Below are 16,172 nucleotides of genomic sequence, written 5' to 3' on the forward strand. Positions count from 1 at the left end.
TCCGATTGGCTCTACTAGCTTTGGCTAATACAGAGCACAAATATGAGTGGGGAGAGCAACCCTGTCTCGTTCCATTTCTGATCTCAAAAGGATTGGAGAGGGCACCATTCACTCGGACTCTTGCTGATAGGGATCTATGTAAGGGCAAAATACATTGGAGGCAGATAGGGCCCAGGCCCAGATGGTTAAGGAGGCTTTCCATGAATTGCCAGTCCACTCTGTCAAAGGCCTTCTCCGCATCAGTGGACAGGAGAACCAAAGGAGCCAACCCAGACCGAGCAAAGTGAATAAGATCTATGATTTTGGACGTGTTGTCCTTCTCGGCCCAGGACGAAGACCACCTGGTCCCCATGAACCACATCAGAAAGGAGAGGGCTCAATCGGTTTGCAAGCAATTTGGCATATAGTTTCACGTCACAATTTAATAGAGAGATAGGTCTGCAACGCAAGCATTGTGTGGGATCTTTGCCCTCTTTAAGTATCACAGAGATATGAGCTTCCAAAGTCTGTTTGGGGAATCCTCTGTCTTAGGATACCGAGTTGTAAGCTTTTAGGAGTAGGGGCAACAGGGAAGATTTAAACGTCTTATAATAACATACTGGGAAACCATCTGGACCTGGGCTTTTGCCCAACAGGGTTGACGATAAAGCCGCCTCGAGCTCCTCGATCGTGAATGGCGACTGCAGGGAATTTAGGTCTATTTCAGGAAATTTTGAGAAGTCAATCTCGTGTAGGTAGTTGTGAATTAGAGTCTTTAGGTCAAAGACCTCTGAGGGGGATCGGCCTATACGTAAATTGAAAAAGGGAAGCATAATAGTGTTGGAAAGAATCCGCTATCAGTGGAAGCGTATGAACCAGGTTACCGTGAGGATCTCGGACCGAGTGGATGTAAGACTGCAGTCTCTGAGCCCGCAGTGCTTGTGCGAGCATGGTGCCTGGTTTATTGCCCCCAAAAAAGAATTTATGTCTGCATTTGCCCAAATCCCTTTTGGTAGTATCACTGAGTTTGTTTAGCATCTGTCTAGCCTCTGTCAGGTCAAGTAAAACTTGAGGATCCAACGTGGATTGGTGTCGAATTTCTAATGTCGCAATGCGGTTGAGGAGAATTAGTCTCCGGCCTGTTTTTTCTCTCTTCACTGTGTGTACATTTACTCCTAACGACACATTTATGTGCCTCCCAGACGGCCAATTCCCTAACATCAGGTTTGCCATTATGGTCAATATAATCCGCAATAGCGGAACTAATCTCTGATGTAAGACGTGGGTCATTGAGCATGGAAGAGTTAAACCACCAAGTCCAGGGTGCACGTGACAGTGGGGATAAGTTAACTGAGGCATATACAGGTTCATGATCTGACCAGGCTTTCTGTCCGATCTTACTAGTGGAGAAAAATTGCAGAGACTTATGGTCCACAAGAAAGTAGTCTAATTAGTAGTCTAATCTACATATTATGGGGGGGAAGAAAAGTAAGTGTAATCTTTTACAGTTGGGTGGTAAATCCAAGTTCATTAGTTGGAACTCATGGAAGAGCCAGCGGATCTTCCTATGGTCTCGAGTCAGTTGGCGTGGGGAGGCTGAGAAACAGTCAATAGCAGGGTCTAGTGACCAGTTAAAGTCACCTCCTAACACCAGACAGCCCTCCCGAAGGGGTTATATTAACTGCAACATTTTAGAAAGGAACTGTCTCTGGCCCTGATTCGGAGAGTATATATTGACAAAGGTGTAGGTTTGATCAAAAATTTGACACTTGAGGACTTGACATATGCCTTCCGCAAGGACTGAATGTGAAACATTAGAGAGAGGGAGGCGACGAGATAGGAGAATTGCTACTCCGAGGGATTTACCTTGGGAGTCGTCACTGCAATAAACCGAGGAATAAAAGTAATTGCCCAATTTTGGGGAGGCCTGAAATTTAAAGTGCGTCTCATGAATGAAGGCAACATCAGCACGTTCAATCTGTAGTTTACGTAATAAGGTGGACCGTTTCTCAGGGATGTTACATTAAATGAGCATAATTTAATACTAGATGGCACCATGTAAATAAGAAGGGGTGTTATTGGCCTTCAACATGAGTGATAGAATACTTGTGCGGTCACTCACCAATAGCCGTAGATAACCTCCTAAAGGACTAGTGTCAGGGCAGGTGGTGTTTGTGGATCCGTTGGACTCAGTCCAACTGAAGGAGCAGATGCCCCTGAGTGCTCGAAACAAGGAGGACGAAGGTAATTCCTTTTCATATATTTATTGAGGACAACAGATATGAATGAGACTGTAGGGAGCTGGGGCTAATTAGTTCAGGACTGGGATACTGCTGGGAACCAAGTCACTGAATGATGTGAGGCCGAGGTTGTGTAACTGTGAAGAATGTTCGTAGGTTGATATAAGGACGAGACTGAAGAATTGTGAAGTCGAGTTTGTAGAATGATGCGGTGGCTAGGCTGAAGAACTGTAAAGACTGGTTGCTGGAGGGTTTGAAGACGAGGATGAAGAACGGTGAACACTGTATGTTGGATGATATGAAGACGTGGATGAAGAACTGTGAAAACTGGATGCTTGATCATTTGAAGACGTGGATGAAGAACTGGGAAAACTGGATGCTGGATGATTTGTAGACGTGGATGAAGAACTGTGAAAGCTGGATGGTTTGAAGACGTGGATGAAGAACTGTGAAGACTGGACGCTGGATGATTTGAAGACGTAGATGAACGACTGTGAAAACTGGATGCTGGATGGTTTGAAGACGTGGATGAAGAACTGAAAACTAGATGCTGGATGATTTGAAGACGTGGATGAAGAACTGTAAAAACTGGAGGCTGGCGAACCACCACGGGGATCCTGCGGAATCCGAAGGCAACAGTGGGAGAGCGAGCGACTGTGACTGCACACTGGCGCGCTGGTGGGCGTTGTGCAGCGAGAGTCGGCAAAGGACTCGGAGAGCCAGACGGGACCAATTAACCGGAAATGCACAGAACAAGCTGCAGGAGCACAGAGCTAAGGCACAGAGTAACTACAACAAAGCACTGGCACAGAATGCAAAAATCCCAGCCTACTTATAGACAGCAGGGAATCAGGATTGGCTGTCACTCACCCATCACGCTCATTGGTGCTGCACTTTGGTCTCCAACATGGCCGCCCCCATACTGCAGACACACAGGGAAACTGCGGCCACTAGGTCCTCCCTCCTGCCTCCAGGAAGCCGTCACTCCCGCCGCTGACCGCGCCGCACTCACCCGCAGCCCAGTGCCGCAGACAGCCGACCGAGCATGGACGGACCTCAGTTTTGAGCTCGACCTAGACACTGTCAACCTTTCCATGGTCAACCTAGACGGGCACACCCGTATGTAATGTATGTATGTATGTATGTGTGTGTGTGTGTATATATATATATATATATATGTTTTAGTATGGGAGTACAAGTATGCAGTTTCCTCCATCTGCTTCCAAGAACAGATAAAAAAACCCTAATGACAACGTCTGGTGTGGTTTGGTATTACACTTTCTTTAGTTGTTGAGACGGGTTCACTATGGTATGCCCGACCGCCGGCTTACCGACAGTGTGGCGAGCGCAAATGAGCCCTTTGCGGGCTCGCTGTATTTTATTCTCCCTCCAGGGGGGTCGTGGACACCCACGAGGGAGAATAAGTGTCGGTATGCTGGCTGTCGGGATCCCGGCGCCGGTATACTGTGCGCCGGGATCCCGTCAGTTGGCATACTGAAGACCACCCGTTGAGACAACTCTCAAGTAACTGGTTATTATTAAGCTGCCTTAATAGGTCTGCTATGACAAAAATCTGAAAATGCCAGCAGAAATAAGGCTGACATTTTAATGTTCCTGTAAGGTTTAAATAAAGACTTGGTAGCTGGTACTCAATAAGAACTCAGTTAATATGAATTCACATTATAAATGCTTTATGCACAGTGTAAATCTAATTGGAACAGAAGTACTGAAGAGAGTGGATCTTTTAATATAGAGCAGAAAACAAAACTAATTTGCAAGTAGAATTCTTTGTAAATTATACATTCTGCCACATTTTCCTGACTCCTCGTTGTGTCATAGCAGCACTGTCTCATTCTCATATATTAGTATACACAGGAAAAGCTAATGGATTCCTTAGGTGTTTGTTCTGGCACAGGTCCCTGCATCTTTCTTATTATTGCTTCCTGTCAGTCTTGATTTCTACAGTATGTAACCAATTTTAATGTATCGCTGAAATGTCACCCTTTGTCTTCTTTAACCTTGAGAAGATTGTTTTCTTTTTGCCATCCCGATGAACATTTTATGACAGGATCTCACATGAATGCATCTTGCATAAAGAGCAGCCTGAATGGTAGTCATTAACCATGCTTCACTTATCCACATACCGTTTCATAGTTTGCATTTGTTTGTCTAAATGTATTACTTGTCAAATGTCTGCTAATTGTAATGGAATGAATATACAGCATCTTAATATTGCTGCAATCTTTCATGCTGTTTCATCTCCTAGAATACCACTTTGAAGTGATCGTGTCTTCTTTATAGCCTTATAAGGCTGGGGCCACAAATAGCGGCCAAGTGGTACCAGCTTGGCCGCAAGGAGACTGCACATGAGAACACATACATTTCAATATATGTGTTCACACAGTGTGACCGTGCCACACTGTGTTCAATGAAATCCTGTGTGTTACTGACTGTATCCTGTTCTGCGGCAATCCCGCAGAACAGGATCCGTGTGCACACAAATTCCCCCTCCCGACCAAGCCGGACCCGCTTGGCCGCTATGTGTGGCCCCAGCCTTAATCTGAGTTATACATTGTAAATGATAATACAGGTTGAGTATCCCTTATCCAAAATGCTTGGGACCAGAGGTATTTTGGATATCGGATTTTTCCGTATTTTGGAATAATTGCTTACTATAATGAGATATCATGGCAATGGGACCTAAATCTAAGCACAGAATGCATTTATGTTTTATATGCACCTTATACACACAGCCTGAAGGTCATTTTAGCCAATATTTTTTATAACTTTGTGCATTAAACAAAGTGTGTATACATTCACACAATTCATTTATGTTTCATATACACCTTATATACACAGTCTGAAGGTCATTTAATACAATATTTTTAATAACTGTGTGTATTAAACAAAGTTTGTGTACATTGAGTCATCAGAAAACAAAAGTTTCACTCTCTCACTCTTGCTCAAAAAAGTCCGTATTTCGGATATTTGGATATGGGATACTCAACCTGTAGTACATGGGGGGGGGGGGTGGGATTTTTATAGTTTTTACGTTTATTTCAGGGTTTGGCAACAACGGCACATTCGCCAAGCGCAACACATCGGATCTGTTTTAAATGGCACTCTGAAAGTATGGAAGATTTGCCAGCTAAGATCAATATGTACTGTATGTTCCAGACTTAAATTTAGTCTCAGTATTATATAGTATAGTACTTTTGTCGCAGCTGCTACTGAGAAATGATGCCAATACTGCAGCCAATGTGCTGTCTTTTGAAATTTCCTCCGGCTTTGGCTGTAATCTGCAGTGGTACAACATTGAGTGGACATAGACTGCTCCATTGGACTTCCGAACAGCACTATGGATCTCCATGTAGTTCTAAGTTGTGTCTGCCGGTAGTGACCATCGCGATGCATGTGCAAAGCATCTCTGAAGCACTTGCGCCCAATGTTTTACTTGCGTCCACCTCTGACTCAGCCTAAACCCTTTGGGAGGCACCTAAACTTAACCTTAACCAGGCTCATGCAGGGTAAATTCTGGCTGCTTTATTTTTACACTGCAATTAAGATTTCATCTTGAACACACCCCACCCAAATCTAACTCTCTCTACACATGTTATATCTGCCCCCCCCTGCAGTGCACATGGTTTTGCCCATTAGCTAACAAATTTGCTGCTGCAATCAGATCTGAATTAGGTCCATAGACAAGACAGCCTTCTTCAGTCTGCTGGAAAACTGAATCTTGGGAGAATGTTCACCTTTCAGCAGGAAAAGTATACCAAGAACAAGGCCAAAGCAACATTGGCATGGTTGAACAATTAAAAAGGTGCATTCTCTACAATGGCCAAGTCAAAATCCAGATACAGTAGCACCATAGATTCTAAGTTGGATTGCTATTTGAAAATCATCCAACCTCCGTGAACAACCTGGAGGAAATCCCAGGAAGTATGGACAAAAATCCTTCTCAAAGAGTGTGCAAACCTGGTAGAAACACCCCCAACAGACTTACAGCTATTATTGCAGCAAAAGGTAGTTCTTCCAAGTATTAGTCCACAGGGGTTGAATACTTAGGCAAGCAGCATTTTCAGGTTTGCTTGTTTTTTTAAATCTGCAGACAAATAATACATTTTGAGTTTGAAAATGACTTTTGAGAGCCTACTGGTTCACAATAAAAATATTGGACCTGATTCAGGTTCAGACGTATTTAGCAAAGCAAGGACGCAGCATCGGATCGCCCTGTGACACCTCAGGTTATGCAGAATAGCTGCGCAGCTCCGTCGCTGAGGCAAGGAAATCTCTGTTGGAAGACGGAGGCCCTGTCCTTGGCACTCCCACAAAACTGTTTTGTGAAACTGAGCCCATCACTGCATGTGAGAATGCAGGACCCATAGGACCCATACACCACATGCACAGTACGCGCCCTGCACATGCACAGTTTTCCACTATTTGAAAATAGCATCAACCCAGCCTGGATCAGACCCTCTGTGTGTGTCAAGTTGTAGAAGGGTAATTTATAATACAGATTGTGGGGTTTCTTTTTTCTACTTCAGTAATTAATATATACAGATGTCTTCTGTTCTGTGGCTATTGTATTTTGTGCTTTGTCACTATTATCTTGCACGTTCTATACCTGCAGTGACGGCAGATGAGCTATGGAAAGGAATGTTGGCTGAGACTGGTGTTGGCTCTCGAAAGGGAAGAGGTAAAAGAACCAAGAAGAGGCTTAAAAAGAATCTCAACTTTGGACAGTATATTGGAGAAGGCAAGTTGTTCTTCATAATGTCTTTATTTGAGGTTACAATAGTTTGTTCCCGTATTTCCTGCTCTTTGTTGAGGCATTCCCTCACCAGCAATTTAATACTTGTTCCTCCTTCCTTTAGGGAAATCTGGATTTCTGTGGCCAGGTTTGAATGCGCCTTTAATGGCAAGTGGGAAACCGTTGTCTATAGCGAAGAGGGACAAACAACAGATGGACGACATACAAGCTAAAATAATTGAGGATAGAGACAATATGGACAAGAAAAGAAAGACCAGAGTTAAAAGAGAGCGAGGTTGGACTGGTAGAAGCTGGGGAGGCATTAGCATTGGACATCCAGATCCAGGTCCTAATGGAGGTAAGACAGCCATGCACTGTATATTTGTGAATCTGGGTAGAAATGCACATGCTGCAAATATTATAAAAAATACTAACCAATCTAGACAAGAGATGATGGGCAACCTGCACACCAACTGAATATGCAAAAGTCAAAAGTGTATTTATAATACTTTACTTTGCAGTCAGCATTTAGTAACAGCAATGGCACAATATTCCTTAGTTTGAGGCAATGATTGGCTCATACTACTAGATGTGGCTAAACCGAACCTTTGGTCTAGCGGGATCGAGTCAGGATCCCGACTGTCGGGATCCTGGCAGCTGAATTGCCGACGCCGGAATCCTGACACTGATCAGATTGCCGTGTCGGCATCCCGACAAGGTTCACAGACCCGGCGCTGGAATCCTGACTGCCGGAATCCCAAATGAGTGTATGCCAGGCCATTGGGGAGGTTAGGTTTTAGCTGCGGAGGGAGGTTTAAGTTTAGGCTGTGGGAAGGGGGTGTCAGGTTTAGGCTCCGCCAAGGAGGGCTAGGGGGGGAAGTGGTTAAAATACCTCTAGTCGGGATTCCGGCAGTCACAATGCCAACGCCGGAATCCCAACTAGCGGTGAAATTACACCTGAATAACTGCGACACAGGCTATTGTCTCTCTGTGGGTGTCCACAGCATGGCAAGCACAGCGAGCCTGCAGGGGCTTTCTAGCACTCATCCCACTGCCAGGATACTGGTGGCCGGGATGGCGCTGTTGGTATACTGACGGTCGGCATCCCGGCCGCTGGTAATTCATACTGAACCCAGTTAGGGAGGCATTGGGGAAATGTAAATATATATATATTACCACACTGATCTGATGGTGCTAATGTTGATGATCCTAATTTAAACAATCCGCAATCTGGTAGTTGCCATGACAGATACATTTAGCAAAAAGGTCTTACTCTCGTATGTATAAAATATATTCACGATAACAATGTTTAAAATAAACATCTGTACAATTTTCACAGGAAGGTGCATAAAAATTTGGTGCAATGGATGTATCATTTGACATAAAATGTAATAAAGGCTGAGTTAGGATCAGAATGAGATCCCGGCGGTCAGGAGACCAACGCCGGGATCCTGGCGGCTGGCGCAGCATGTCCCCTCGCGGGCTCGCTGCACTTGCCACGCTTCAGGCCCGGTGGCAACCTTCGGCATGGACCACCACCCAAGATGGGTAACCAGCCGGCGGTTAGGACTCTGACCGTCGGTATTTCAGCTGGTGTCGGGATTCTGGCGTCGGTATCCCGACCGGCGGTCAATTGACTGCCTCCCGTTGAGTGACACTAAGTAGGGCTGTAGCTAAATAAATGTGTTTATTATTATGGAAATTTGGAAAGTGAAATATATTTTTGGTTATCTAACAGTGAATCATGAAAGCCTTACTTAAAACAAAAAAAGCAAAATAACGGGTGGATATTGTAATTGGTATACTAAGCCAAATAGAAGTTGTTTTTGGAACATTTCCAACGTGAGAAAAGCATTTAAAACCTGTTGGCGTCAAACAGTTTGGCACGTTTAAAAAAAAATAATCTGTGTTTAAGTGCTGCTCAACCTGATGAAGTGAGAACAGCTTGTCTTTAAAAATGTAATGTCAGTCCAAATAAAAAAAATACAGTACCAGAAAATACTACAGTCTTCAAGCTTATGCATATGTAAGTGGTTGAAATTATAATGCTTCCAGTCTAAGAATTGTTTCCATTGAAGCAGGTTATCAAATAATGCTACAGCTTGAAAAACGTACTTAAGCTAAGAATTTTGAAATTCCTACAACAATTATTAGCTTTCTACGAGGGTGGTTTAATAAAGTAAGTCCTCTCAATTGTGTAATGTTCTCTATTTAATTGTAATTTCCCGCCAGGCCGGAGCAGGCAGACCACTACTTCCCTTCACAGGGTGCAAACTGTGATAACAACATGTGACGGAACCAGGTGTGGGTCACTGCCTGGGGTGAATGTGCTTGTCTGGCCTGATCACTACTCATCTTGAACATCTGTCCTGCCGTTATCAAAGGCAATACAACAAACCTGTTTCTGTGACATGACGTTATAACTGTACACCTCTACAAATTGGCAATAAATTTAAATTTCAGCTGCTGATGTGCCCTTTATATGTAGAAATCTGATCACACTACGTAACTCAATGTTTGACCATTTTTCCACCAGCCCAGCCATTTTACAGCTGATTTTGCGCGGTCTAATGGCCGTGAGGGGAAGCAGTGGTCTACCTGCTCTGGCCTGGTGGGAAATTAGAATGAAATAGAGAACAGTAAAAGGGGGAGATAGGGGTACCGGCGACAGGTGTAGCTAAAACAAGATTTTAATATACTAGAAAAATTTCTAAGAGCCAAAAAGATGTAAAAAAAGAGCCAAAAATGATAAAAAAGTTTTAATATACATGAGAGTAAAAGAGGGTTTAAAATACAAGTAAAAAGACTTTTTTCATATAAAAGACCATACCAAAAAACATTATAAGGATAGGAGATCAAACTTATCTTAAAATCAGTAGGGGGTCAGTACAGGAAACCCAACGCGTTTCGTCTCATCAGACTTCTTCAAGGGGTAGGGACAGAATGAAACTACATGTCTATTTATACCCCTAGTACTTAATTCTGGGGTTGTGACATCATACTGGATCATGTGGTACAATTATGCAATCCACATTATAAAAGTACTAAAAAAACTAATTTGCAAAACAGCTAGATTGGAAACAGATTCTTATATATTCAGTGTTTACAGAAACGAGTAGATTACAGCTTAAAAAAGAGGTTTAAAACGTTTAGAATGTAAAAAGTGGGCGTTTCCGCCACACTTCCTGTAACGGAGGGCTCGGCTTAGCGCTTCCGCCCCACTTCCGGTGATGTCTTGCGCATGCGCCCATGGCGGGTCCCGGCTTCACAAGTTCACCATTGCGTATGGTCTTTTATATGAAAAAAGTATTTTTTACTTGTATTTTAAACCCTCTTTTACTCTCATGTATATTAAAACTTTTTTATAATTTTACATCTTTTTGGCTCTTAGAAATTTTTCTAGCATATTAAAATCTTGTTTTAGCTACACCTGTCGGCGGTACCCCTATCTCCCCCTTTTACATATCTTTTTAACAATACTATATCAGTGTTGTATTTTTAGGGGTTGGCTGACACCAATGATTAAGGTTGTGTGGGCTTTTATGGTGTTTTTACTGCACTTGTAGTGCACCATCTAGCTATACAGCATTATTGAGATTTTTACCTTACAAGTGGCGCTATACAATTCTGTTCGCATGAAATAGAGAACACTACACACGCAATAGGTCTTGTTACCTTACTTGTTGCATGATTCTCGTATGAAATTCACAAATATCTTTGTTACAATCTCTAATATCAATACTTGTATAAAACCACACACTTCAATTTCATCATCCCCACTCAATGGGGGTCATTCTGACCCGTTCGCACACATCGGTTCTTTGCTGCGGTGCGAACGGGTCGGAACTGCGCATGCGCAGCGCCCGCAATGTGCACGTGCGTCGTTGCCCAGCGACAGTCGTTGCCGGGCAACGACCAGAAGAGAGAAGAAAGTGATCGCTAGCGCGATCGCAAGTAGATTGACAGCGGGGAGCCATTCCGGGGCGGATACTCGCCGTTTTCCGGCCGCAGAGATCCGAACGCAGGCGTGTCCAGGCGTTTGGATGGTGGATGTCTGATGACAATCCCGGGACCTTCGTCGCTTGATCCGTCGCACAGGGTAAGTAAGTCTGACCCTGGTCTTGTTTTGCAGGAAACTTTTTTAGCACAGCAGGTCTGCACAAGCGATCGCAGCCCTGCTATGCTAAAATACACTCCCCCATAGGCGGCGTCAAGTTGATCACACGAGCAGCAAAAAGCAACTCGGAATGAGGGCCAATATACAGTAGTACAAGTCAAAGCCGTTACCAGAGAGTAGGAATAGCCTCACCAGGACAGTAAAACCATGTCAATATTTTTGCTTTTGTGTCATCTCTCCTCTGGGTACATGCAAGGAAGACCGATATTGCAGTGCCTTGGTAGCAGCCTCCAATATGTTTCTTTTGGTGCTCCTAGTTATGAATTTGAAATATACTCAATTAGAATTGTTGGAGCTAATCAACAAGTATATAGGTCGGTAGCCAATTATCTATGGTAAATTACCGCACCTGGGGCTATCCAATTAGTCCCGATGCCATCGCTTATTGGGGATTTTGATTAACCCCACGATAATTACCGTTTTTTACCATGATCATGGCTGCAGAAACACCTAGGTCTGTGGCTGTTTGCGGATCCTATGTTTGTTCGTGAAAAATTTAGTTAAACTACCTTTAGGGGTTATATTCAATTAAAGTCGGATCCATTCCGACATGTATTTGTCGGAATGGATCCGACAACCCCTATTCAATACCCATCTTAATTCGACTTTTTCAAGTCGAATTAAGATGGGACGCAGAGGAGGAGAGGGGGGGCGAGCCGCGGGGGGACAGCCGGCGGGCATGCAGGAGACATCAGCGCTACGATCAGCGCTACCGTAGCACTGCAGCAGGATGTCACTGCTGGAGCTGGGTGCGTGCTGGAGCCGGGTGGAAGCTGCCGTGAGGTCGGGCGGGTGAGTGACATCCAGCTGCAGCGCTGATCGTAGCGCTGATCTCCTGTATGCCCGCCGGCTGTCCCCCCGTCTCCCTGCGGCTCCATCCCCCCTCGCCTCCTCCGGGTCCATCTCATTCCGACAGCATTTTGATGTCGGATTGAGTTAGTCGAAAAGGGGGCCAACACCTGTCGGATTTGGCCCCGTTTTCGACATCAACACGTGGATCGGCAGCTATTCCGCCGATCCACGTGCTTTTCGACAAGTCGAATGCCTCGACTTGTCGAAAAGCTCTGAATAGGTCGAATCAGGATTCGACCTTAAAAAGTCGAAAACTGACGTCTTTTCGACAGACGGCAGTTTTCAACTTCAGTTGAATATACCCCTTAATTGGATAGGCCAATAATGACCATTGGGGAAAAATTGCGAAAAAAGCCATAAAAATAAAAAATTGCAAGTACTGCAGCCAATAGGATACCCCTGTTAGTGTCATCATAAATCAAAACAAATATTGCAGAACCTTTCCACAAATTATTAACCACTTAACTGGCATGGTCAGATCACATGAGACCGCGCCGCCCAACTGCGTTCCCCAGCTTTCGATGGGTGAGCTATGTTCTGCAGATGTGCATAATATAATATTTTAGTAATATTTTTTAAGCTATATTAAATAAATAAATAAAAAGCTTATAAATGGTTTTGAAGAGAAAAATCACAAGTTAAGTGGTTAAAAAGAAATAATACAGATCTGATTGATTAAAAAAGTATACAAACTGCCTTGCTTTTATTGTAGGATGTGTCCTCATACATCTAGCCTTAATGCGCCCTACTGCGCAAGATGCCTGATACAACTGAGCTGCTACGAAAGGTGTAGCTTCTTTTTCATAAAATGTAGCTGCTTATTCAAATTGCCGATAACGTGAAAAACCGCTTGCAGTGTACCACAGACAATGGGCCGCGACTTCAACCGCACAGGAATTCGTTTACGTGGCGCAGCCAAGTTTCCTGGGACATGGTGCCCCAAGAGGGACTGTTTGGCAGGACTGCAGCCACAGATTATGAAGACAATGTATGAGGAAACATCTATATGTATTGTCTTGTATGCATACTGCCATGCATGAATAGCCACCTGTGCATACTGCCATGCATGAATAGCCACCTGTGCATACTGCCATGCATGAATAGCCGCCTGTGCATACTGCCATGCACGAATATCCGCCTGTGCATACTGCCATGCATAAATAGCTGCCTGTGCATACTGCCATGCATGAATAGCTGCCTGTGTGTACTGCCGTGCATGAATAGCTGCCTGTGCGTACTGCCGTGCATGAATAGCTGCCTGTGCGTACTGCCGTGCATGAATAGCTGCCTGTGCGTACTGCCGTGCATGAATAGCCTTGATTACAAGCTCAAAGTAACACAATTTGTTTGACTCCACTTGAGTATGAAATAAATGAATCTCCTTTTGTTGATTTTTATATTTATATATATATATATATATATATATATATTGATAAATCTAAATATTTATCGTATATAAAACACTTTAAGAGGTCTAAGAACACTGTACGCTATCTACGTAAGAAGTACCGTAAGGGTACGCAAGTTGTTTAGCGATCGCTCAACCGTAGTCGAGACGCTCAAGCGTCACGTTCGCTTACGGCCCAGTGATCACAGGCAGGCACGCTATTGGCTGCCGACTAACGTAATGATTCGCTATAGCGTAGCGTACGCTCGGGACCACGAGGAGATCACCAGCGGTGCAGACGCTTACAACGTTAAAACCTTTATATCTATACCTTTAACAATGAGATACACAGTATACCTTAGTGTAGAGACAGAGTGTAAGTGCAACCTGGTGTAACCTGATTAACTACAAAGCTGCTTGAGCGTCACCGACGCTCAGAGAATACTTAACCCTATAAAGAATACACAGATACCTGGGCTTAGGGTCCAAAACCTATTATATGTATTATAACTATTATACTTGCAAAAGGAATCACAGTACAAATGATACACTACAATATAACATAAACCAACTAACCAGATAACTACACAGGAAATACAATACAATACAATAAAGGGAAAATACGAGAGAGAGAGAGAGAGAGATGGCTCACAGTAAGACAATATGATTACAGAGAAAACTTACGCACAAGGGGAACGATCGCATGCGCCTCGATATCCAGCTCCCGATTATCAGCAATGAGAACCGTTGAAGAGAGTGAATCTGGATATGGTCGGCCTGCCTATTTATGCCCCACACACAATACAATTCAATGGTCCCTACAATCTTATTGTTCATTGGACACAGGAATTCGGCTTCGCATTATAACAAAAGGTCATAGGTTGATTCATACAGGTGGGCTGTGACTATTTCCAACAGCTCAGGTGGGAGGGAAACTGGGTTTCCCGCCGCATGGGTAATAAAGTGCAAATAAAGTAAATGTTCATAAACTTCTTATGTCCATAACTATTCGCACGAGCGATTGATCTGCTTCAAACCAACACCGGAATATTTCTAATTAAATATTCTTCCGATGGATACTAAACACCACTGTATTACTCCTGTCTGACCCTTCGTATCAAACAAAGAGGGATTTCTCTGTTCATGAACATTCTATATTAACCAAACTTTCAGAATCTATCAAAGGGACCATGATCTACAAAATACATTATTAGTGAAAATATGTAATGATTGAGTCGCACGCTACGATCGCATAAACTCTACCGTAAATACGCATACCATGCGCCTGCGGGTGCCCGCGACTGTGAGTATGCGCACGTACGGGAGAGCGTACGCATGCGCAGCACGGACCTGTGTGAGGTGCAAATATGGTAGTGTGCATAGAGATATTTTTCTGACTTTGACAGTCCACCCTTTGGCAGTCAATAATAACTGCCACCTTCTAAAACATTTCAAAAGGAGAAAAATATATGTCAGGGGTTAATTCATTTCCATGGTTGGGTAAGGGAGGAGAGAGGAGTAGGTGGGAAGAGGGTATGACCTAGTGAGATAGCAGAAGCATGTGTGTATGAGTCCATGTTTGGGGGGTCATGTATCATCGTGCCGTACGTGTTGTAAATCAAGCTTCGAGGTATTGCGAAGTATACATTTGAATTCCTTCTTATCCCGTGGTACGGGTCTGTGGATGGGCTGTCAAACTTTACCGAGCTCTTTTCGGATTTGAACAAAATGGGGAGCACATTTTAGTTGATGATACATGAATGGGGGAATATGTGATTGCTGATATCTGTGCCTGTATTCCCTATACTATGTGTGTCATTACCTGAGGGTTGTAGAAATGAAGAAAAGACATAATTACGGTAAATGCGGTGGTATTCTATGTCAGGTTAATGTACATCTGTCGGTTGAAGTTTTGTTCGGTATCAGTTGAAAGTCGTCTTCTTTGCGCTGTGTTGCCCATTAGGTGTGAGCAAAAAGCTTTGTCAATGCCATTAGATTTACAAAAAATGTTGGGCTAGCGTAAGTTTAAGAATTCTAGGGAAACTGGGGATCCATGGCAAAGTTCATCAAATGTCCGTATCTAAAGTGGTCAAAACTTCTTCTTTGGTCAATCCGTTGTCTGTATAGTGTCTTGTCAACTTCCTCGTCCAAGGGGGTCTTTTTATCTTGGAGAAAAACAGGTGAAAGAAACGGACCGTATAATCGCATTTTCATTACATCATTATTTCTATCATTGGGTCATAAATCAAATCCAGGTTAATTACAGTTTCCTCACTCCTCAAACTCATTACCCTGGTACGATGTTTGCACTTCATTAAAGCCTGACCGCATCTAAATATCAAGCCAATTGATATGACAACACCTAAGATACATAGGAGAAACTTCCCAACATCCATTATGACTCCTTGAGCCCAGTCTCCCAAACCGGAGAACCAATTTCGCGGGTTCAACCATGACACCCAACCAGTCAGCTCATTACCTACAGCAGCAAGAGTGAGATTGTGTTTTCGGCGAAATTCCCACTTCAATTGGAGAATATCGTCCATCTTTTGGTCTATGACCTCGACCGGATCCTCGGTGCTATTCGTGATATACGTGCAACACTTCACGCTGTACTGTGTTGCCAATGTAACACAATATCCGCCTGTCACTGCTGTGAGGTAATTGAGAACCATTCTATGCTGCACCAGTTCTGTTTTATAAGCTTGAAGTTCCCTTCCAGTATATCTAAACGTGTCATCATACATTTCAGTGATATTATCTAACAAATTTGCGAGCGCCGAT

The 16,172-nt window shown here is 43.6% G+C and overlaps 1 protein-coding gene across 2 annotated transcripts in view; it reads left to right on the forward strand.

Moving 5' to 3' along the window:
- MRPS5 (mitochondrial ribosomal protein S5) overlaps positions 1–16,172 on the forward strand; it is a 265,707-nt gene that overhangs the window by 91,228 nt on the left and 158,307 nt on the right. For both annotated transcript variants that reach the window (XM_063918077.1, XM_063918076.1), the window contains exons 3-4: positions 6,853–6,978; positions 7,097–7,330. In XM_063918077.1, coding sequence (XP_063774147.1) covers positions 6,853–6,978; positions 7,097–7,330 — 360 coding nt within the window. The remainder of the gene's footprint in view (positions 1–6,852; positions 6,979–7,096; positions 7,331–16,172) is intronic.

The sequence above is a fragment of the Pseudophryne corroboree genome, chromosome 4 (genome assembly GCF_028390025.1).
Source record: "Pseudophryne corroboree isolate aPseCor3 chromosome 4, aPseCor3.hap2, whole genome shotgun sequence".
NCBI lineage: Eukaryota > Metazoa > Chordata > Amphibia > Anura > Myobatrachidae > Pseudophryne > Pseudophryne corroboree.